Below are 24,342 nucleotides of genomic sequence, written 5' to 3' on the forward strand. Positions count from 1 at the left end.
ATCCTGTGTAGGGTAGACACCACCCAGGGTTTTCCATTACAGTTCACCAAACGATCTAGTGCGGTTGTGGCTTTGACTTTTTAAGCCGTTTACAGCAATTTTACCGCAAACCTTCATAAACATAATCGTCCTCAAGTGGTTGGGTCTTATCTGCATTAAAATAAACCCCTAGGATAGACGTATTTTGAAGAATTCTATTGTTTCGATTTGTAAGACTGACCAGCTGGGTAAAAATGTGTATTCCGGTTCAGATCTAACCACCAGAGAATGTTTATGTTTATGGGGGTTTGCGGTAAAGTAGCTGTAAACGATTTAAAAAGTCAAAGCCATAACAGCACTAAATCGTTGCGTAAACTGTACCTACGTGTCGACGCAGCTCCGAGCCTTGACAAAATCACGTACGTCTGATAAGTAAACAATTAATGATAACAATCACATACATAAATTCCTTGCTGGTGACGTGTCAACGAAGAGGATGGTCAAAACAAAACAACCAACTTAGCGAATTTTTTATTGTTATTAGTCTAATTAGATAATTAGGTGGGTACTCAAAACATATAACATCCAGAGTGTCTCAGAACTGGCGAAGATGAGTTAACAACAGATCCTGGCTAAATTTGCTAAAAGCAAATTAATTAATGCAATATAAAATTAAACAATCAAATACGTTTCTTTTATGACAAAAACGATGTTGCTAAGTATCTAACAATGTAAGGTACATTTGAATACTGATTAATAAAATATTTGTGATTGGTTAGCGTTACATTGCTCTAATGTAAAATCTAAGGAGCTATTTCAATTTCATTTGCTTAATGCAATAATTAGGCAGAACCTAAAGTTATCGAGTCGTTCAGAAATTTTGAGACACCTGCATATTATATGCATTGATTTTCTCAAAATTACTTGTATTTATTTACCTTAAAATAAAATAAAATAAAAAGTAAATTCAGTTAAGATAAAAATCCAAAGTCCATGCAAAATTGAAATTTCAAATGTGTTACGGAAACCTGTTGCAGCTATTTTTTAAAGAGACAGCGGAAGAGGACATAGCAGATAGCTATTTCCTTTAAATAACAAAAAAGTCAAGCATACCTGCTTGGTAATCTATAATCTATAAAACCTCTATTTTTGTATCTAAAGTTTAAAGAAACTCTAAGGAAAATTTAATGAAAACCTCGAGACATTTTGCGTAAGATTAAATGGCAAAAACGGGCAGTTTTAATTTTCAGATAAAATTTCGATTTTAACGTATTCTCGTAAAAAATCCCATGTTCAGTAATTACTTCAAAAAAATTCTGGTGCATAGTCAAAAACACAATGGCCGTAAATTCAGTAAAAAAAAAATTAGAATGCAACTTACAATTTTACAAGGTGCATTCTGGGTTGCCAGACAAAAAAGTATTATTTTGTTTAAACAATTACACCTTTACCCTCTAACAGTTGGAGGGTGTAAACCGGATATAAGAAATTTTAATAACAATGTCATCGGACTAAAATAAAAGTAATAACTATAATAAAAGTTTTTTGAAAAAAGTTGAAAGTTGTGGAAAGGGGTTGAGATTGCCACCCTCTGACGGGTGGTGGGCGTATATGCGATATGGGAGATTACTAAGTGATTTATTTGTAATTTTTCGAGTTTAATTTCATAGGGCTACATTGCGGATTTTTCAAAATAGTGGGAGGTGGTGTTTGAGGGGTTGAGATTGCCACCCTCTGACGGGTGGTGGGCGTATATGCGATATGGGGGATTACTAAGTGATTTATTTGTAATTTTTCCATGCCAAATTCAAAAGGCTACATTGCGGATTTTTCAAAATAATCGGAGGTCGTGTTTGAGGGGTTGAGATTGCCACCCTCTGACGGGTGGTGGAAGTATAAGCGATATGGGGGATTACTAAGTGATTTATTTCTAATTTTTCCATGCCAAATTCAAAAGGCTACATTGCGGATTTTTCAAAATAGTGGGAGGTGGTGTTTGAGGGGTTGAGATTGCCACCCTCTGACGGGTGGTGGAAGTATAAGCGATATGGGGGATTACTAAGTGATTTATTTGTAATTTTTCCATGCCAAATTCAAAAGGCTACATTGCGGATTTTTCAAAATAGTGGGAGGTGGTGTTTGAGGGGTTGAGATTGCCACCCTCTGACGGGTGGTGGAAGTATAAGCGATATGGGGGATTACTAAGTGATTTATTTGTAATTTTTCCATGCCAAATTCAAAAGGCTACATTGCGGATTTTTCAAAATAGTGGGAGGTGGTGTTTGAGGGGTTGAGATTGCCACCCTCTGACGGGTGGTGGAAGTATAAGCGATATGGGGGATTACTAAGTGATTTATTTGTAATTTTTCCATGCCAAATTCAAAAGGCTACATTGCGGATTTTTCAAAATAATCGGAGGTCGTGTTTGAGGGGTTGCGATTGCCACCCTCTGACGGGTGGTGGGCATATATGCGATATGGGAGATTACTAAGTGATTTATTTGTAATTTTTCCATGTCAAATTCATAGGGCTACATTGCGGATTTTTCAAAATAGTGGGAGGTGGTGTTTGAGGGGTTGAGATTGCCACCCTCTGACGGGTGGTGGGCGTATATGCGATATGGGGGATTAGTAAGTGATTTATTTGTAATTTTTCCATGTCAAATTCATAGGGCTACATTGCGGATTTTTCAAAATAATCGGAGGTCGTGTTTGAGGGGTTGAGATTGCCACCCTCTGACGGGTGGTGGGCATATATGCGATATGGGGGATTACTAAGTGATTTATTTGTAATTTTTCCATGTCAAATTCATAGGGCTACATTGCGGATTTTAAAATAGTCGGAGGTCGTGTTTGAGGGGTTGAGATTGCCACCCTCTGACGGGTGGTGGGCATATATGCGATATGGGGAATTACTAAGTGATTTATTTGTAATTTTTCCATGTCAAATTCATAGGGCTACATTGCGGATTTTTCAAAATAGTGGGAGGTGGTGTTTGAGGTGTTGAGATTGCCACCCTCTGACGGGTGGTGGGCGTATATGCGATATGGGGGATTAGTAAGTGATTTATTTGTAATTTTTCCATGTCAAATTCATAGGGCTACATTGCGGATTTTTCAAAATAGTGGGAGGTGGTGTTTGAGGTGTTGAGATTGCCACCCTCTGACGGGTGGTGGGCGTATATGCGATATGGGGGATTAGTAAGTGATTTATTTGTAATTTTTCCATGTCAAATTTATAGGGCTACATTGCGGATTTTTCAAAATAATCGGAGGTCGTGTTTGAGGGGTTGAGATTGCCACCCTCTGACGGGTGGTGGGCGTATATGCAATATGGAGGATTACTAAGTGATTTATTTGTGATTTTTCGAGTTCAAATTCATAGGGCTACATTGCGGATTTTTCAAAATAGTGGGAGGTGGTGTTTGAGGGGTTGAGATTGCCACCCTCTGACGGGTGGTGGGCATATATGCGATATGGGAGATTACTAAGTGATTTATTTGTAATTTTTCCATGTCAAATTCATAGGGCTACATTGCGGATTTTTCAAAATAGTGGGAGGTGGTGTTTGAGGGGTTGAGATTGCCACCCTCTGACGGGTGGTGGGCATATATGCGATATGGGAGATTACTAAGTGATTTATTTGTAATTTTTCCATGTCAAATTCATAGGGCTACATTGCGGATTTTTCAAAATAGTGGGAGGTGGTGTTTGAGGTGTTGAGATTGCCACCCTCTGACGGGTGGTGGGCGTATATGCGATATGGGGGATTAGTAAGTGATTTATTTGTAATTTTTCCATGTCAAATTCATAGGGCTACATTGCGGATTTTTCAAAATAATCGGAGGTCGTGTTTGAGGGGTTGCGATTGCCACCCTCTGACGGGTGGTGGGCGTATATGCAATATGGGGGATTACTAAATGATTTATTTGTGATTTTTCGAGTTCAAATTCATAGGGCTACATTGCGGATTTTTCAAAATAATCGGAGGTCGTGTTTGAGGGGTTGCGATTGCCACCCTCTGACGGGTGGTGGGCGTATATGCAATATGGGGGATTACTAAATGATTTATTTGTGATTTTTCGAGTTCAAATTCATAGGGCTACATTGCGGATTTTTCAAAATAATCGGAGGTCGTGTTTGAGGGGTTGAGATTGCCACCCTCTGACGGGTGGTGGGCATATATGCGATATGGGGGATTACTAAGTGATTTATTTGTAATTTTTCCATGTCAAATTCATAGGGCTACATTGCGGATTTTAAAATAGTCGGAGGTCGTGTTTGAGGGGTTGAGATTGCCACCCTCTGACGGGTGGTGGGCATATATGCGATATGGGGAATTACTAAGTGATTTATTTGTAATTTTTCCATGTCAAATTCATAAGGCTACATTGCGGATTTTTCAAAATAATCGGAGGTCGTGTTTGGGGGGTTGAGATTGCCACCCTCTGACGGGTGGTGGGCATATATGCGATATGGGAGATTACTAAGTGATTTATTTGTAATTTTTCCATGTCAAATTCATAGGGCAACATTGCGGATTTTTCAAAATAATCGGAGGTGGTGTTTGAAGGGTTGAGATTGCCACCCTCTGACGGGTGGTGGGCGTATATGCGATATGGGGGATTAGTAAGTGATTTATTTGTAATTTTTCCATGTCAAATTCATAGGGCTACATTGCGGATTTTTCAAAATAATCGGAGGTCGTGTTTGAGGGGTTGAGATTGCCACCCTCTGACGGGTGGTGGGCGTATATGCGATACGGGGGATTAGTAAGTGATTTATTTGTAATTTTTCCATGTCAAATTCATAGGGCTACATTGCGGATTTTTCAAAATAATCGGAGGTCGTGTTTGAGGGGTTGAGATTGCCACCCTCTGACGGGTGGTGGGCATATATGCGATATGGGAGATTACTAAGTGATTTATTTGTAATTTTTCCATGTCAAATTCATAGGGCTACATTGCGGATTTTTCAAAATAATTGGAGGTGGTGTTTGAAGGGTTGAGATTGCCACCCTCTGACGGGTGGTGGGCGTATATGCGATATGGGGGATTACTAAGTGATTTATTTGTGATTTTTCGAGTTCAAATTCATAGGGCTACATTGCGGATTTTTCAAAATATTGGGAGGTGGTGTTTGAGGGGTTGAGATTGCCACCCTCTGACGGGTGGTGGGCGTATATGCGATATGGGAGATTACTAAGTAAATTATTTGTAATTTTTCCATGTCAAATTCATAAGGCTACATTGCGGATTTTTCAAAATAATCGGAGGTCGTGTTTGAGGGGTTGAGATTGCCACCCTCTGACGGGTGGTGGGCATATATGCGATATGGGAGATTACTAAGTGATTTATTTGTAATTTTTCCATGTCAAATTCATAGGGCTACATTGCGGATTTTTCAAAATAGTGGGAGGTGGTGTTTGAGGTGTTGAGATTGCCACCCTCTGACGGGTGGTGGGCGTATATGCGATATGGGGGATTAGTAAGTGATTTATTTGTAATTTTTCCATGTCAAATTCATAGGGCTTCATTGCGGATTTTTCAAAATAATCGGAGGTCGTGTTTGAGGGGTTGAGATTGCCACCCTCTGACGGGTGGTGGGCGTATATGCAATATGGGGGATTACTAAGTGGTTTATTTGTAATTTTTCCATGTCAAATTCTAAAGGCTACATTGCGGATTTTTCAAAATAATCGGAGGTGGTGTTTGAGGGGTTGAGATTGCCACCCTCTGACGGGTGTTGGGCGTATATGCGATATGGGGGATTACTAAGTGATTTATTTGTAATTTTTCGATGTCGTATTTATGAAGCTACATTACTATTGGAGGTTGAAATGAATAATAATTTTCTAGTTAGGTTAAGGGTTGAGTTTTACCACTTTGTTCTCATGTCGAAGGAGAATTTTGATTGAAGATGGGGCAGAAGGTCATTACGGTGTCATTTGGTCAAAAATTGTGTGAAAAAAAGACGACGATCGGTGGAAATTCGCATGTGAAAAGTGCGACCGGCGTGCATGCGTCATTTGAGGCGAAGTACTGGGGCGTTTAATTTAAGAAACTGAATCCGATAAAATGACGCTAACTTCAACGACGTAATCACCGGTACTTGGATCCCAATTCTAGCTAGAGACTGCATAAGCCCTCACTGAGTATCAAACTAAAAATGTTTTGTGTTTCAGTTGTCACATTTTTATAATAAACAATATTTTTAAATTATACAGACTTTTAATATCACTTTGAAGTGAAAAAATTATAAGAGTAGTCAATTCAAATTAAGGTACTTTTTGTTTATAAGTGGACTTTGTGAGTTTTGTGGAACAAAAAAATCTATGAATACTTTCCGTTGCAATTTGTGCTTTTTTTTAAATAATATTTGAGAAATTTACCATTAATACGATAAAATTACGCTACTCCATTGCTCACAGTATGTGCAACTCTTAATACTTGAATCTAAATACGAAGAAAAAACATATTTTTGGGTCACAAATTTACAGTGTTTTCTTTTTTATAACTATAATTTTGTGTTAAGAAAATAGTTTAAATCAAGCGCTTTTTTGTCTGTATAGTAGAGCGACATCTAGTGGCCCGGCGCATAATTGAATGTGACATTTAGCGAAATAGGAAACTGTTACAAGTTATACAAATGTGCGCGAATATTTTAAAAAGATTAAAACTTCTCGTGAGATTTTTTGTGTTTTGACTGCACCAAAGGTAAACGACTTTTGTTTGTCTTATCACAAATTAAAGAACACAATCATGGAATAAATATTTATTTAATATGACAAAACACCCTTGTACTGCCCCAAGATGCTTCATTATAGACATCGACGTTTTATTTCACAGATGCGCTGAACTTGTAACATCTGGAGGCAGTCCAAAAATAATCTTATTTTCTTCAGAAATAACAATAAGCAGTGGCGTAGTCAGTACCACTAAAAGACAATATACACAATTTCCCCAATTTTATAAACCCCAAAAAATATATTAAATGGTTTTAATAATCCTAAAAAATTAAATAACCCCCCACCCTGACATACACGTTAAGAATTATCAGTAATGTTAGATAAAATCCTCCCTTAGAAACAAGTCTTGAAGCCTTATGGGGATAAAAGAGCCATCAGCATTGTGGTGGCGAAATTATACAGGCTTGGAAAGTTGAACGTCGTGGTGTCCCTAAAACAAAAAATCGAATTTTTTTATGTTTTCTCAAAACTTTTGCAAATATAATTTTTGGGACCGTTGAATTCATCAGAAACAATTTACGTCATTTGCCGTTGCGTTATACGTATTGGAAAGTAGCAAACATGAGGGCTAACAACGGAAAACCCTGTTAACCAATAGTACCAATTATAGGGGCCTTCGGATTTTAGTTTTGTTTATTTTCATCTTTATCTGGAATTTCCAAACCCTTAGGCCTCAGATTAAAATCGACAGTAAATTTAAATGTTATCTGGTAAAAACGTGGAAAAGTTTCGGCATATTTTATCACTAAATGAATATTCACCGGCAAAGAGTCCAACGACTTGTTTTCTAACTTGTTAGCCAAGTCGTGGTACTTGCAATCTCTAAGGGATTCCGTAAAACTATAAAAAATCGTATCCGACTTCAGCTTCATCAAGTTAAAAAGTATCAGTCGGTTGTTGTGGCGGTAATCGTCATCCTGTAATAACAAGCGTAATCTCAAATCTTTAAACAGTTCAGACTTACTGCATTTATATTAACCATTACTTTGTTTGCTGTTGGATCTTTCAAGGAAATGGTTTTCATAACACGCACTAAATTGCATTTTGCCACTAATTCTGCGAAGTGCTTGTAAATCAAACTTTCCTGTTCAGACAACATCGTATGATTTAAATGGAAAACGATCAGGTTAATTACACCATAATAGGAAGCGAGTACGATTAGTGGATTCAAAACAAACAACCACAAGAAATTTAGAAAAAGTGCCGCAAAACAAGTCGGCAAAAATTTACTGCTTCATGATAAACTAGGATAAGAAAACAATAAAGTCGCAGATAAAAAAATACCGAAAATCATCGACTGACATAATTTTTGACGTTCATTGGATGTAATCTTGATCTATAAAGATAATCACTTTTATTTTCTCATGGATTTTTATTTTGTATGTGTAGAGTTGAATTCCCATGTCTTTGAGAAATCCACAAGCAAACAAATTTTAAATATAACAATTTTGTCAATGAGAGTCTAATTAGTTCATGATTTCTGATAACAAATTTTATTTGTTTGCACTCTTGAAAGATAAGAATATCATGAAGAAAAATTGTTGTTCTGGCGGCTTTTACAAACCTCTGTCTTCCTTTTGTTGCTTAAAAACCACAAATTGTTATCTGAGGTTTTCTGTTGACGGTTTTGCATCAAATCGATCTAGAATTTTCTTGTAATTCTAGATCTTCTATTGTCTTGTCATGGCTACTGAGTAATGGAAGACGTCAATTGCGAATATTTTAGAAAATTGCAGTGTTGGAAAAAGTGATTCATTTGACGTATTGATTTTTCCACATTAAACAATTGAGTTGTTTTCATTGCGTTTGTGTAATGACCCGGTTTGAGTTTTTTTACGTAAATTGTTTAAATAAATTAGTTGCCACAATAAAATAAAATTAAATAATAACACTTTCCTTGGGCGTTTTGGTAGAAAAAATATTTAACTACTTAATAACAATAAATAATTCATCACATTTACTAGTGGGATTTGTTGTATTGTTGAGGTCACTTATTGATACTTGGGATTTTCATGTTTCTATTGGGAATTAATTAGAGATGTATTATATGTAAATTTCTTATAGATAGCAGCCAGTCAATATTCCAAACGATTGTTGCGTCACGGTTTAGCTGAACGAAGCTGGAATTCTCTGTGACGTCAGTGATAATAGTGAGAGACAAAAGTGATTTACAACAACAATAATGAATAATGAATAATTATTATAATTAGTGACACGCCTAAAACCAAAACTGTGTTTATCTTCACTCATTTCCCTCAATTTTCGACTATGACTCGTTTCATATCAATTAAATTGACAACTGTTACAGTAACAGGTTTCAATAAAAAACAGTTCAAGGTTTGTTTTATTAATTTTGTCGTCGGCGGATTAATATTCCAGTTTTGTAATGATAATCAAACCGCAGAGGCGCATTAATTTTTTTTTATTCATGCTTCTTCAGTGGTGAATTTCAAAATATTGGGGTTTTCCCTGCCGCCGACTTATCGATGTCCGAGAATCACTCGCGGCGCTGATTTCTAGCTTACTGCGAATCAGCTATACATAAATATCGTCCTCAGGAGACCGAACTCATTCTTCCAACGAACACAGATCAGTTAACAGTGCACTTCAGTTACTTTGTTAATACAAAATGGTAAGTTAACTTTGTTTGTTTGTTTTTTTGTTTGTGTTTCATATTTGCGGCTACTTTACTACTTTTTTTGTTTCTAGTTCTTGATTTTTTCTAAATTCTTTAATGCGTGCAATCAAAAAATCTATAAATATCTCAAAGTTCACAGTTTATCATCTCTTAAACTCTGACTTTTTCATTACAGAAATTCTTCCTTGTTTTGGTCGCTCTCTTCGCCGTAACTCTGGCTCAACGTCCAACATACGCCGGTTCGCGACCTATTGGTCGTCCAGATCTGGCGAGCCGCTTCAAAGACGAAAACGACGATTCTTCCACCGCCGTTAACGTCGCCAACAGAGTCGGTGAAGACGGTAGCACTGCCAGAGTTCCCGTCGATGCCCGTGGTGACGCCGTCTTAGTCGACAGACTGAACCAATGGCCTAGAGAACACAGACCTTTCTGGCTTCTCAACGCCGATCACATTGAAGCTAACAGAAACTCCCAAGGGAACCAACAGGATTTGCAGTCGAGATTCGGGGAAGAAACCAGACCCATTCGACCTGCTGACCAAAGGTCGTCTTTCTTGGGAGCGCGTAACTGAAAGTTTGGAAAGCTGTGATAACTTATCTTTAATATGACTGTAACTAGGCTTTACTTGTTAGGTAATTAAGATTTTGTATGTGAAATGTTTGTAATGTTGACAAAAGCAAAATAAAGTGTGTTTATAAGTACGTGGGTTTTTATTACGATTTTTAGCAAGTGAAAGCGGGGCGAAAGTTTCTTGCCGAGGATGTCACGTGAACTTTCAATTATGATCGAAACTAAATTAAAAAAAAATATTTTTTTTTATTACGGTATTAAAATGACGTCCAAAAATCATACTTCGTTTGTTCGATTTTAATGACTCCATTATAACGTCAAAAATCGTGCTGGAATGAGAAGTCTCTAAGATTCCTTATGCATGAAGGGTAAGTGCCAACTTGGCTTAAATTTTCAAAGAAAATTCGAAATAAAAGCCGTAATATAGAAAACAGTATCTAAAACTCATTGCAAAGTCCAATTCCAGCACTCGTTCGTTCTGTTCGCGGCTCGTGTCTGAATCTCGAACTCGTGCTAAAATATAGGCAGTTCTAAAACTGGTTTTAAAATATACTATAAATATTGCAAAAATTAAAATTTCTAAAATTTGTTTTTCCCTCTACAAAATAACAGAGCTGCCTACATGATAATATGTAGGTACCTATAAGACCATCCAGACATTTCAGATTTTTTTTTCACTGTTTTGTTGACATTTCAGAAATATTTTTTGGTACTTTAGAAACTCATTTCCATACTATTGAGATGATAATTTTTTTAAGTTTTTAGCGGCCTGTTGAACTATTTGGTGCTGTGGATTTTTTTTATTATTGGTGCTTATCTTCGATATACATTTTGTGTTTTTTTTTGTCTTTTAAATGATTTGTTTTTATGTGAATTTTAAAAACCTAAAGAAAAGTAAATTTTATTACTTCCAATGCTACAGTAACGAAATTTGCCATGGTTACTAATTTTAACATGTTTATTAATCGTGCCGAATCACAAACTTCTAGAGCAAAAGAGACACTTTTTAGAAATTTATATTTAAAGATCTACCCTTTCCTCATAACAAAATGAAGAATGTGACTGAAATCGGATTAAAAGCAAAAAAGGAATTCGTGCGATTGGCTGCCATTCTCATTATCAAAGAAGTTTTTTTAATAAAAAACGGGCTCAAGCAACCAATTCGATCGTAACTTATCATTCATTGGTTGGATATCTTAAACTGTTTATTTGATTGATTTCTTAGTTAATTAAATGCACAAAAATTAATTTAAAATTTCTAAAATTTGAGTCTTTTACTTTACGGTTTTGAAATTTGGTGAAGTTAATACACGACTCAAAAATAGTAACGTCTCCAAATTTCGTAGTTCTAAAATTACCAAAATTACAAATTTTACTAGAAAATGTCGGAAGTTTTTGCTTGGATTCAAAATAAATTTCAGTTTCATCTGTTAGAAAAATTACGGCGGTGCGAGCGCGTTTCTTGCTTAACTTCCGAAAATGTAAAATTTCTGTCCTAATATTCACAATATTAGAAATTTGGTTATATTTTCCATAAAAAATGACCATTAAATTTTTTTTAACATTTTTTGTGGACAGTTTCGTATTTTGACAATTTTCTATTTTCTGAGAAATTAATAAAAAGTTTGAGTCTATTTACGCTTATAGTAACTGCAAATTCTTCAGCTCTTGTTAACATGTTGCGGTTGATGGGTGTTTAGCCAACCTTGAAGCTCTTCTCAATATTGATATTTTTTCGAATACTTGGAAATTACTATGCTTTTTTAAGCCAAGGTATCGGTGAACAATAAAATTGTGGTTATCCGTTGTTGTGACATGTTTAGTCACTTCCTGTGATGTTTGAATGAATGAAAAACCTACGGTAATAAAGTAGTGGATTTTTGAAGGTCTTCTTTGTGTTAGAGGACGAGCCTACGCCCTACGCCACTGGTACGTAACAGGTTTTTTAGCTTCAAAGTTGGAAACATTACCGAGTTATAACAAAATAATTGCGTTTCCTGTAATAATCGATCCAATTGAATATTAACAAGTTTTTAACCTTCGTGGGGAAGAGGAATGCAATCAACTCATTTTAATGAAAACAATAGTGGAAAGGTTGCTAATAAAATTTGTTTTAAAAATTATATATTTTTTAATTTACATAGTATGATACAATTTTGGTACGGCTTTGCAAAAGCGATAATGCATTATGAAAACTTAAATAATGAACAACGATGGCATAATGAACAGATGGCAAAAGCACTTCCACACTAAATAAAATTTTCTCTTTTCATACCGTTAAATAAATTCGACATGTCTGCTCCCTATTCGTAAATGAAATGAAAAAAATTAATTATGGCGGTGCGGTAATGCTTCGAGAGTCGTCAAGGAAGTGTTTGGCATAGAAATTTCCAAATCATCGTCACGGAGATGTTAAATTTGAGGATGCTGAAGATAATTTGGAGAGAATCTATGCCGGCCGACTTCCCTTCAGATCGCCGCGTGATATAAAACACTTATAAATAGATTATTTATACACAACATTATGATACATAAGTACATGTTCTCTCGGAGCAAGTCGTTCGTTTATTTAGCGTTAAGGGCGTAGTCAGAGCTATAGTTCTCCAGGTGGTACAACATTAAGGGAGAAGGCCGCGAAGGTTTCCCCTTTCTTTCCGATAGCCTTGGCTTGATATTGTCCGACGTCGTTAGAATCGCAAGCCACAATCTGTAAAGTATAGCGTTTCCCGTCAGCGGTGAATTTGTATTTCGATTTGCTCTCCTTGATAGGTTTGCTGTCCTTCAGCCAGTTAATTTGCAAGACGTCATCTTCTGTCTCTGCTTCGAAGGTAGCGGACTCTCCTTCTGACACCGTGGCGGAAACCGGGAATGTTTTGAACACGGGGCTCTTAGGCTGCTCGTTGGGGACTATCACGTTCAATGTGCAACTGCTGAAGCTCTCTCCAGCGTCGTTGAAAGCTTCACATGTGTAAGCACCGGAGTCTTCAGGGAAGATCTCAGCAATGATCAATTTGTAAATATTCGCTTCGTTCGTGTATTGGAAGTCTTTGCTTGGTTTAATTTCTTTGTTGTTATGCAACCAAATCACGTCAAATTTGTTAGCTCCAATGATGCGACAAGACAAAATCACTGGCTCTCCATCTTTTACGAAGGCGGATTGGAGGTGGCTCACTATTCTTGGGGCTTTATCGTCTCCTTCTTTCTTCTTTCCATTAGTCGCGTTAGCCATTGCTGCAACAATCAAAATCACAGAAGGAACTTACTTTGCAACTCACTTACGTTTGATCTTCAGGCGGCATTTAGTCTCTGATGTTCCAACAGAGTTGGTGGCTTTGCATACATACTCTCCTTCGTCTTCAGGGTACACTTCCTTAATCTGCAACTTGGCAATTCCGTTCTTATATTTTAAATCTACAACTTCCGAAGAAGTCAAAGTCTTGTTGTTTTTGGACCAAACGATTTGAGGCTCTGGATCTCCAGAAACATGCGCTGTGAGGGTGAGACTCTCACCGTCGTTAATGGTGAGGTCGCTCAAAGTTTTCGTGAATTTTGGTGTACACATGGTCGAGTCATCTGGGGGTACTAAAAAAATTACCTAGAATTTGACCACGCGCTAAGAAAAATACGTACGCGCTAATTCTTTGGTGGCGCTTCTGGACCTATTCGGGCTTCCCGTGGAGTCTAATCTGCCATATTTCTTTTGTATCCTTTTGTCTGGATCACCCACGCTCAACGTGGATGACGAATGGTTCAAACTATTCGTGGCTTTAGCTGGCGAAATGCTCGGTATGGGCTTCTTGATAGTAACTGATAACGGCGCTGGCTTAATCGGTTGTTCGATATATTTCCTATCTCCGGAATACATGAGTTTTTGTGCCATTCTGGATTGTTCCTCAGTACTTGTTTCTCCTTCAACTATAACAACGCACGACGTTTCGTCTTGTCCGTGTGTGTTTGTGGCTACGCAGGAATATTTTCCTGAGTCTGATGGTCTGCATCCCACGATTTCCATAGTCACAACACCGTCAGAAGTAGACATGGAATATTCGTATTTGCTAAGTTCACGCTTGTCTTTGTACCATTTAACAGTGGGGAATGGTTTGCCGCTAAGACAACACAACAATTTACAAGTGTCTCTCTCCTGCATGACACGAGGACGCAGCAAGAAAGTGAAACTGGGGGCACATTCGTGTTCTTCGGCCCAGTAGGTGTATGGCAAAGGTTCGCGTCTACGGACAGGTTGAGCTTCACTTGGTTTGTAGTCAGGAACAACTCTTGGAAGAGCTGGAAAAAACAATCAACACCTGTTTAATAAAGAAAATAGTTCTTACGTTGGACGTTGAGGAAGACAACTTCTTCCCTCGCTCCGTAGTGATTTTCTGCTCTGATGATGTATTCACCACGATCTGCTAGTTTTGATCTGTTAATGATGAAGTAGTAGTCGTCTCCTACGTAGCGCTTCATGAATTTCACACTTTGGCGGAGTTCTACATTGTTATGGTACCAACTGAGGGTCGCAGCAGCACACCCAATTACCCTGCAATAGAATTTGACACTTTGTCCTTCGTAGCAGAACGCGCTTTGAGGTTTGATGACGAATCTTGGAGCGGCTTGTCGGCGATCGAAGAACGCGTCGTGGATCTTGTATTTGTCGACCAACAATTTACGCAAAGAGGAATATTCGGATAATCGGCCGAGTGGAAGCAGGAATGACTCCCAGTCGTCATATTTAGCTCGGATTCTGTTGCGCATTTTGAGATACTTAGATTGGTCGATGACTTGTGTTCTGTCAGCAGCGGCGCCGCTTAGCCAAGCGTGCATCAAACACTCTTCCGCAGTCATACGTTTCCTGAAAACAACAATGAGTTTTTATCGATGTTTTAAAGTCAACGTACTCTTTGTTCTTGAGGAGGAGTCTTCTGATGAAATCTTTTCCTTCGTCTGAGACGTGCGAGAAGGCTTCTTCGTCGAAGTCCCAGTCGCAAGCTTTCACGTTCTTGAGGGTTTCGATGTCGTTTTCACCAGCGAATGGCGACAATCCACTCAACCTATAAATCTTTGTAACCAAAAGTAATAAAAATTTAGTAAAACTTACAGAACGTAGGCCAAAACACCGACGGCCCACATGTCTGTGTAGAAACCAACTGGCTCCCGTTCGACGATTTCTGGAGCGGCGAATTCGGCTGTTCCTGTCGAGATTTTAACGACTTCATTGGGATCTAATTTGGTGGCCAATCCAAAGTCGATGAGTTTGATATTCGTGCTCTTGCGCGTCTGGCACATTATGTTCTCTGGTTTGATGTCAAGATGGATAATATTGCGTTCATGCATGTGCTTGATGGCTTCGCAGATCTGTCGCATGTAGTTGATAACTTCAGCTTCAGACATTTGGTAACCTTCTGCAGTAATGCGTTCGAATAATTCTCCTCCGGATAAGAATTCGTAGATGAGGACCATTTCGTCGTCGTCTTCAAAGGCGTCGTGTAAGTTGATGAGTTTGGAGTGGTGGAGTTGGTTCATGATGTCGATCTCTTTGCGGATCAATTCCTTCTCCATTGCGTGTGATACTGGAATGAATTTGGCGGCGAAAATGTTGCCAGTCTTGCGTTCGCGGCAGCGATGTACCACACCGAAAGCTCCAGTACCGATTTCTTCCAAAATGTCGTAATCATCGTAGACGCTTCTGGTCTTGATTTCCACGGGTTGTGGTACATATTTTGAGTAGATATCAAAAACGTATTGGTCGTAGTCTTTGACATCTTCTTTGTGTGACTCTCGTTTCTTCTTACCCTTTTCGTCGACTTCGTACTTCTTTTTCTGTATTTTCTTTCCGGTGTCTTTGGTTGTAATCAACGTGCTAACTTCAGAGGCGTCTGATCGACCGTAAATATTTTCAGCGTAGATTCTGAATTCGTATTGATGACCTGGTGTCAATCCGCTGACAGCCATCGTAGTCAAACGAGTATTTCCAACTCTAATCCAAGTGGTAAGAGGATGTTCTCTTCTTTCAACCAAATAGTTGGTAATGTTGCTACCACCGTCCCATAATGGAGCCTTCCAAGACAAAGCCAAAGAATCGGTTCCAATATTGTCGACCACAGGGAATCTTGGAGGATCTGGACGATCTGAGATTTGGATCTTGATAATGGCAGAGTCTTGTCCCATGTCATTTTCTGCAGTGATTCTGTATGGACCGCTGTCCAATTTGCTGCCGTCGCGAATGGTGAGAATTGCATGTCTGTCTTTGACTTCAACGTGGTAGTGGCCACCGGATTCGATGACTTCACCTTCTCTTACCCACGTGATCTTTGGTCTAGGATGGCCAGTGAACGGAATCTTGATAACAACATTTTCACCCTTGTCGAAGTATGCGGTATCACGGAAACGAGGCGGAATGTTCAGTTTTGGTGCAGCTGGAAGAAAAGTGTAAAAATACATCTTTAGACGACTTGTTAATAACTTACTCATAATAATAAGTTCGGCACGGGTGGATTTAACACCAGCTTTGTTCACGGCTCTGCAAACGTACTCATCGGCATCTTCTCCAAATACGTCATTGATAATCAAATAATGGACATCATCTTCGCTGTAGATGTTATATCTAGAGCCGCTGACAATTTCGCGAGCTCCTTTGTACCAAGTGATCGTGGGCTTAGGCACGCCAGTAATAGTGCATTGGAATTGAGCGTTGTGGTGTTGGATGCTGTTGGCGTTCTTGAGAGGTTTGACAATCTCTGGTGGAATAGCCGCCAAAGGATCTTTAATAACGACCGAAGTAGAGGCAGAAGATGGTTCAGAAATGCCAGCGACGTTCTGCGCAAACACTCTGAATTCGTATTTACGACCTTCAATAAGATTGGAAATATTAATTTGCGTTGGCAAGCAAATCGAAATGTTGACACGCTGCCAAGTGCTGCTTCCAGCTTCGCGCTTGTCGATCCAGTAACCCTGGATGCGAGCTCCACCGTCGCTTTCTGGTTTCGTCCATTCGAGATTGACGAAGTCGCCACCAACTTGGGTGACTTTTGGTACACCAGGTGGTGATGGTGGGTCGAATGGAGCTTTGGCTCTGATTGGATTGACTCCTTCTAGAGGTGGTCCCATTCCGTTGTCATTGACCGCCATCACGCGGAAGAGATACTCTTGGCCTTCAGCCAAACCTTGGACGCTGAAAGTCGTGTCCTTGCAAGAACTATTGATTGTGATCCAGTGGTTTAGTGTCACATCCTTCCTTTCGACGACGTAGTGGGTGATACGAAGACCACCGTCGTAGCTTGGAGGCTTCCAGTTAAGAGTACAGGTGTGTTTAGTAACGTCTGTTGTGTCTAATGGTCCAGTTGGTGGTCCAGGTAGTCCGGTAATATAGACAGTGAAGCTTCCAGAAGCGCTACCACTGTCGTTCTTAACTGTCAAGTTATAATTACCAGCGTCATCTTTCACAATTCCTTTGATGAAAATAATGATGTAATCATCAAAGATCGTGTATTTAATATGAGCAGACTCGTCAATCTTAGTTCCGTTCTTCGTGAGAGTGACATCCAGAGGTTGATCACCAGAGTAGTAAATCTTGATCTTCGTATTATCATTCTCGGGCAAATACAAGTCTCCAGGCAAACGATCGATGCGTGGAGGTGCTGCAAAAGAATCATTACCAAAAGAAACAGACAAAATTAAAATTCCTTACTTCCAATCTTCAATCGTGCTGTGGTGGTAACCGAGCCAAGAGCATTGCTAGCCTCGCAGGTGTAGTCACCATCGTCAATATCAAGAAGGTCAGAAATATGCAACCAAGCGACTCCTCCTTTAGTTTCCGTTCTGAATCTTCCACTGATTTTAATTTCGCGTCCGTTTCTCAACCAGCGGAAAGTGGGTTGTGGTTTACCAGACGCCTCACAAGACAACGACACTGACTTGCTGAGGGGTGCGGTCTGGTTGCTAAGTGGTCGAATCCATTCCGGTTTCTCTCCACCGAGAACTTCGCAGACCTTGACAGGCGTGGTGCAAGCACTTGGTTCGCTCTTTCCTGCCGAATTAACCGCATAAATTCTGAATTCGTAATCTGAGCGCTCGATCAAATTCAAAACAGTGTAACTAGTATCAGTGACATTATATTCGTTGCATTTGTGCCAAATCGGGCTGCCAATTTCGCGTTTTTCGATGATATAACCACTGATTTTAGCACCTCCATCGTTGGTTGGAGGTTCCCAAGTGAGGTCAACGTAGCTCTTGCCAACTTTGACAACTTTCGGGTTTTGTGGGGCCGAAGGCACGTTGAATTTGCCTTTGAGTTTGAATTTAGATGACGATTGGGAAGGTTTGCTGAATCCAGCGGCGTTCTTAGCACGAACGCGGAATTCATATTCGTGGCCGCTGACCATGTTGTAAAGATCGAAGTGAGTTTCTTTGACGAGGTAGTCGCTGGCGCTTGTCCAGTGGGTGTCGGCGACATCGCGGTACTCGAGTTTGTAGCCTTGGACACGGGAACCACCGTCGTTGGCTGGACGGTCCCAACTCAAAGAAATGGTGCTTGTGGTCCAGTCAGTGACACGTGGAGCACCAGGTGCGTCAGGAACAGTAAACGGATATTTGGCAGTGATTGGTTCGCTGCTTTCCAGAGGTTCACTGATGCCGTACTGGTTTTCAGCACGAATGCGGAAACTGTATTTCTTGTTCGGTTCCAAACTCATAACATCGTAGTGAGTGCTGCGGACGAAACTGCTAACTTTAACCCAAATGCCATTAGTATCAAGTTTTTCAACGATGTAGTTGGTGATGGGAGAGCCACCATCGTCTAGTGGTGCTCTCCAAGCCAAAGAACAGTTATCTGGTGTAATATCAGAGATATCAAGAGGTCCTTGTGGAGGTTGTGGTTTGTCTACAACCAAAACTCTGCAGGTGGCAGAATCTGAACCTTCAGAATTAGTCAATTTAATAGTGTAACTTCCACTGTCGTTTCTCTTGGCGGATTTGTTTGTGAAAATCGAAGCGATGTCAGTAGTCTCGAATTTAATTCTGCTGTCTGACAAAACTTCATCGCCGTTGATGGACCAAGCTGCTCTTGGTTTAGGTGTAGCCACGTATGGAACAGTGATCTTGAATTCTTCTCCAGCGATCACGACCATGTCTCTGATACTCAAATCAGATGTTATCTTAGGAGCTGATGGTGGAGCTCTTGCTGCAATGGCATCAGAAGACGAACTCCACGGTCCTTGACCGGCGGCGTTGACAGCAGCCACTCTAAATTCGTACTCGTGATTTTCAATCAAGTTGATGACTTTGTGAGACAAATCTGGGATTAGAGCATGTGATGCTTTCGTCCATTTGTCGTCAGAAATAAGTCTCTTTTCAATAACGTAACCGGTAATCGGAGAGCCTCCGTCGTGTCTTGGTTTGGTCCATTGGATGGTGATGGAATCTTCGGTAGTTTCAATGCCTCTGGGAGCTCCAGGTGCACCTGGAGGATCAAATGGATGTCTAGCACGAATAGGCTCGGCGGTGACTGCTGGTTCAGATTGACCGTATTGATTTTCAGCAATGACTCTAAATTCGTAGTCTTTTCCAAGAGTAAGATTACGAATACGGATAAACGGAACAGTGACATAGCTGCTGACTTTAGACCACGTGGGTGATCTAGCTTCTTTCTTTTCAACAATATAGTTGGTAATGTCAGCGCCTCCATTATCTTTAGGTGGTTGCCAGTACAATGTAAGAGCATCTCCAGCGAATTCATCAGCGCGGAGATTTTCTGGTTTTCCAGGTCTATCCAACACTCTTACATTAATAGTAGCAGTATCGAAACCTGATGGATTTTTCAGCTGCAGTCTGTACTGTCCACTATCGCTGCGTTTCGAATTTTTAACAATAATGCTAGCAGCCTCGTCGGTCAATTTCGGGAAAACGCGCGTGTCGGATTCGTCAAGAATCTTGTCGTTGTTAAACCACGAAGCAGTTGGTTTGGGGAAGCCCATGTATGGAACGTGAATGCTGAAGTCTTCTCCAGCTCTGACGGTAATGTCACGCACGCCTCCAAGATCCATGCATGGTTTGTTGGGTTGTTCTTCAATAAGAATGTTATTGCTAGGACGGCTTGGATCAGATCTGCCAACTTCGTTGACAGCGATGACTCTGAATTGGTATTCTTCGCCTTCTTTTAGTTTAGGAACAGTGTACACAGTCTCGGAAATAGGAACAGAGTTAACGTCACTCCAGTCATCATCACCTTTGGCGCGTTTTTGTAAGATGTAACCTTTGAGTTTGGAGCCTCCATCGCTGCGTGGTGGCCTCCAAGACAATGTAACGCTGTCTTTGGTGATGCGATCGGGCTTTGGTGGTTCTGGAGGATCTGGTTTGACTAAAAGAAAAAAAAAATCAGACTGGGTTGATGATAAATTGCATTAACTTACATCTTTGATGTTGTGCGATTATTGGTTCTGTAGGTTTGCTGGGTTTGCCAGGTCCAGCTTCATTGACTGCGATAACACGGAATTCGTATTTATTTCCTTCTCGCAAGTCTTGTACAGTGTACTGAGTGTTCGGAGTTGGATAATTATTAACTTTGATCCATTCTCCTCCACGTTCTCTCTTTTCAACATAATAACCAGTGATGGGTTTGCCACCAGTGGATGTGGGTGGATTCCATTTAAGAGAACACGAATTTGGAGTGTAACCAGTGACATCTGGTTGACTTGGTGCATCTGGTGGATCGAACGGACTCTTCGCAATAACTGGTTTTCCTTCCAGTGGTTCCGAAACACCGTAGATGTTCTCTGCACGAACGCGGAAAACGTATTTCTTTCCTTCCGTTAAGCCACGAGCAGTGAAAGATGGGCGAGGACAGATTCCAGGACATGGACGCCAGCTGTCACTTCCAAATTCACTGACTTCAACAATGTATCCGCTGATTTCGCCACCACCATCATCGTGGGGTGGATTCCATGACATAGAAACACTGTCTTGTGTTGTTTCAGTGTACATGAGAGGACCTCTGGGAATTCCAGGCTTGTCGACGACGATGACTTCAATGTCGGCTTCGTCTGAGCCGTATTCGTTCTTAGCGCGAACGGTGTATTTCGCGGCGTCATCGCGGTTGGAAGCTTCCACTCTGAGAGCAGTGTGCTCGCTGGTAGTCTCGGTCTGAAATTTTTAATATCATTACAGTTTTAGTTAACAGGAGAACTTACATAAACTCTGTTGGTTTCAGGAATGACGACTCCATTCTTGGACCATTCGATCTTGGGTGTTGGAGCGCCAGTCAGAGGAATATCAATGTTAATTGGTTCACCGGCGCGGACTTTAATTTTGCGGCCAATGATTCCATCGAGCCACAACTTCGGTTTCTCTGTAATAATTTATATTGTATTATTAATATTATAATAAAAACAATAATTAAAACACACCTTTCATTGGTTTAGCGGTGAAGACATTAGACGTGTCGCTTGGTTTTCCAGCTCCAGCAGCATTCACAGCAGACACTCTGTACTCATATTGGTGACCTTCCTGTACCCTATCATCGTAATATTCCAAATGTCTTGAAGGTTCTTTGTTGAGTTTGACCCATCGTCCGGTTGCACGATCTCGCCTTTCGATGTCGTATCCAATAATTGGAGAGCCACCATTGCTGATGGGCGCAGACCATTTGATCTTAATATGATCTTTGTCGCTGTCCACAAGTTCTGGTTTTCCTGGTTTTCCAGGAACATCTAAAACACAGAAAAAGACATTAGTTTTAGGTTCTTACAGTAACATGCCCAAAAATAGCAACCGTATTGATTTTTAGCTACGACAGGTTTCTCCGTATCCAGAGGATCAGAGCGTCCCTGAAGATTCTCAGCGAAGACTCTGAATTCATATTTCGTTCCTTCGAGCAGTCTTGGAACCACTGCGTGGTTATATTTCGGGTTCACATAGCTAACTGCCGGAACCCAGCCGCCGCCATGAGTCAAATCCCTCTTCTCGATGACATAGCCACTGGAATTAAATTAGAATCTCGTGGAAAAAAATTGTTTAAAACTTACGTTAGTTCACTGCCACCGTTGTCTTTCGGTGGCTTCCAAGAAAGTGTAACGCTTTGTGCAGTAACCTCTTCATATTCGAGAGGACCTTGTGGAGGTCCAGGACGATCTGAAATGTGTTATTATAGTCTTACCTTGAATCCTAAAGTGTCAACGTACCCAAGACGATAACTTGGAATGAGCCTTCGTCAATACCAGAGTTGTTCTTGAGTAAGAGATGGTACAAGCCACTGTCAGAACGCTTAGCATTCACTGTGTGTATGATGGTGTGATAACCGATAGATGTTACAGTGGTACGATCATCGGCAGTAAGTGCCTTGCTACCAACAGTCCAGGTGGCCTCAGGACAAGGCTCACCGATAAAGTCAATATCGACATGTAAAATAAGTCCGGCTTTGATACGAATATCATTAAGAGGCGTCTTAATCTTCGGCGCCACTAAAAATAGACGTTAGTTTGTCATAAAACCAATAATAAAACTTACAATATCTAGCCTTAGCAGTGACGACATCAGAAGGTTCAGAAGGCTCACTTTGTCCTGCAGTGTTTGTTGCAATAACTCTAAACTCGTATTCTTGCCCTTCTGTTAAATCAGGTACTGTAGCGGTCGTTTTACTAGCAGGTACGTGAGCGGCATTGGTCCAGTACGGACTGCCCTTTTCTTTCTTTTGAATGATGTAACCAGTCAATGGAGATCCACCATCGTTCTTTGGTGGAGTCCATTGAAGGTCGACATGGTCTTTGTCCCAGTCGGTAACAGCAGGTTTACCAGGTGCGCTTGGTTCATCTGAAATTTATACATGAAACAAAGTACTTACAAAAAATAAAAATCGTACCGAATTCGTTCTTGGCGATGATGCTCTTGGGAAGCTCTAAAGGCTCGGATTCGCCAACAGCGTTGACGGCTTTAACTCTGAAGTAGTATTCTTTGCGGTGGATCAGTCGCGTGATGTCGTGGCTGGTGATGGTAGCCATACCGGCATCCGCCCAAGTTCCACGAGAGACATCCATTTTTTCCACAACGTAGTGGAGGATAGGAGAACCGCCATCGTCAAGTGGTGGTTTCCATGCAATTCTCGCACTTTCTTTGGTAACATTGCTGACAATAAGTGGAGGCTGTGGAGGACCTGGTTTGTCTAATACAGTAACATTGGCAGATGCTGTCATGCTTCCAAGGTTATTAGTCAACGTAACAGTGTATCTTCCAGCATCAGCACGAAGAGAAGATGACACATCAAAGGACATTTTGTTATTGTATACGCTAATGTCAACTCTATCGTCTGCTTTGATTTCTTTTCCATTGACTGTCCATTTAACAGTGGGTTTGGGTGACGCTTCGATTGGTATAGTCCATCCAAAGCGTTGTCCGGCTTTGACAGTAATATCCTCAAGAAGTGACTTGTCAAACGTGGGAGCTTGGAATCTAGGCTTGGCGATAACAGGAATTGAAGCCTCGCTAGGCTCACTGTGTCCGCCCTTGTTGACGGCGATGACTCTGAACTCGTATTCTTCGCCTTCAGTTAGATTCGGGACGGTACCTTTAGTCTGATTTCCAGGTACTTCAGCAGCCTTTTCCCAAGTACTGTAAAATAACATCGTAAAAAAATATAAACTTATTAAAAAACTGAAATTTTTACCCGTGTTTCGGCCTCTTTTCGATGATGTACGACGTGATTGGAGATCCTCCATCTTTTCTCGGAGGAGTCCATTCCAAATCCACATGATCTTTGTCCCAATCTGTGGGTGTCGGCGCTCCAGGTCTGTCAGGTTTGGTGAACGGATCTTTAGCTGTGATACTTTCAGCAGTGGTCAATGGAGCACTCTCGCCTTGTTTGTTAACAGCACAGACACGGAAGTTGTAATCGTGTCCTTCAGTGAGGTTTGGTACACGCATGGACGTACCAAGAGCCTCACCAACTGGAACCCATCGCATGGTTTCAGTATCTTGTTTCTCAACAGTGTAGTGAGAAATTTCGGAACCACCATCGTCTTTGGGTGGTCTCCAGCGAAGAGTGAGCGAGTTCTTATTAACATCGTCGGCTTTAAGTGGTCCTTCAGGTGGTGTAGGTACGTCAAGAACTGTAACATTTACAGTTGCTACGTCTCTACCGTTGATATTCTTTGCTGTTAATTGGTAAACGCCGCTATCACCACGTTTAGCGTCAGTGACTTTAAGATTTGTCTTGTAGTCTTCGTTGACAATTTTGAGTCGGTCGGTGTCGAACAACACGTTGCCTTTGACTTCCCATTCTTTGGTCGGTGGTGGTTCACCGATGACTGGAACGTTAAGTTCAAATGATTGCCCAACGCGTACTTTGATATCGAAGAGAGCGTTTCTGTCAATTTTGGGAGCAACTGAAATAAAAAAATGTTAGTTTATTGTTGGAAGATTCTAGA

The 24,342-nt window shown here is 40.4% G+C and overlaps 3 protein-coding genes across 3 annotated transcripts in view; 1 reads left to right on the forward strand and 2 right to left on the reverse strand.

Annotated features, from left to right (window-relative positions):
• Positions 1-6,737: 6,737 nt before the first annotated feature.
• Positions 6,738-7,959, reverse strand: LOC148167118 (uncharacterized). The gene is made up of 3 exons (XM_088048080.1): positions 7,691-7,959; positions 7,488-7,643; positions 6,738-7,156 (listed from the first exon to the last, which is right to left on the reverse strand). The coding sequence occupies exons 1-3, from the start codon at positions 7,823-7,825 to the stop codon at positions 7,121-7,123; spliced, it is 327 nt and encodes a 108-aa protein (XP_087904206.1). The 5' UTR covers positions 7,826-7,959; the 3' UTR covers positions 6,738-7,120.
• A 1,204-nt stretch (positions 7,960-9,163) lies between these two features.
• Positions 9,164-10,065, forward strand: LOC148167119 (uncharacterized). Its single transcript, XM_088047636.1, has 2 exons — positions 9,164-9,358; positions 9,540-10,065. The coding sequence occupies exons 1-2, from the start codon at positions 9,356-9,358 to the stop codon at positions 9,933-9,935; spliced, it is 399 nt and encodes a 132-aa protein (XP_087903762.1). The 5' UTR covers positions 9,164-9,355; the 3' UTR covers positions 9,936-10,065.
• Positions 10,066-12,041: 1,976 nt separating this feature from the next.
• Positions 12,042-24,342, reverse strand: part of bt (projectin protein bent) — a 38,112-nt gene continuing 25,811 nt past the window's right edge. Inside the window, exons 51-67 of the mRNA XM_088046963.1 lie at positions 23,583-24,300; positions 22,782-23,527; positions 22,430-22,732; positions 22,105-22,383; positions 21,949-22,054; positions 21,696-21,901; positions 21,331-21,633; positions 21,115-21,272; positions 20,338-21,067; positions 17,619-20,285; positions 16,399-17,568; positions 15,030-16,347; positions 14,830-14,982; positions 14,266-14,783; positions 13,565-14,218; positions 13,214-13,516; positions 12,042-13,165 (exon numbers count right to left, since the gene is read on the reverse strand). Of these exons, the coding sequence (XP_087903089.1) occupies positions 12,528-13,165; positions 13,214-13,516; positions 13,565-14,218; positions 14,266-14,783; positions 14,830-14,982; positions 15,030-16,347; positions 16,399-17,568; positions 17,619-20,285; positions 20,338-21,067; positions 21,115-21,272; positions 21,331-21,633; positions 21,696-21,901; positions 21,949-22,054; positions 22,105-22,383; positions 22,430-22,732; positions 22,782-23,527; positions 23,583-24,300 (10,970 nt within the window). The 3' untranslated portion in view covers positions 12,042-12,527. The remainder of the gene's footprint in view (positions 13,166-13,213; positions 13,517-13,564; positions 14,219-14,265; positions 14,784-14,829; positions 14,983-15,029; positions 16,348-16,398; positions 17,569-17,618; positions 20,286-20,337; positions 21,068-21,114; positions 21,273-21,330; positions 21,634-21,695; positions 21,902-21,948; positions 22,055-22,104; positions 22,384-22,429; positions 22,733-22,781; positions 23,528-23,582; positions 24,301-24,342) is intronic.

The sequence above is a fragment of the Gnatocerus cornutus genome, chromosome 10, assembly GCF_029298725.1.
Source record: "Gnatocerus cornutus isolate USDA-ARS CGAHR chromosome 10, icGnaCorn1.1, whole genome shotgun sequence".
NCBI classification, from domain to species: Eukaryota; Metazoa; Arthropoda; class Insecta; order Coleoptera; family Tenebrionidae; genus Gnatocerus; species Gnatocerus cornutus.

Excerpts from the sequence above, each read along its gene's own strand:
- LOC148167118 (XM_088048080.1), bottom strand. The coding sequence starts at position 7,825 with ATGTTGTCTGAACAGGAAAGTTTGATTTACAAGCACTTCGCAGAATTA. Across the intron at positions 7,644-7,690 it reads TAATGGTTAATATAAATGCA|GATGACGATTACCGCCACAA; the intron begins GTAAGTCTGAAC and ends TTGTTATTACAG. Across the intron at positions 7,157-7,487 it reads AGTCGTTGGACTCTTTGCCG|GGACACCACGACGTTCAACT; the intron begins GTGAATATTCAT and ends TTTTTGTTTTAG.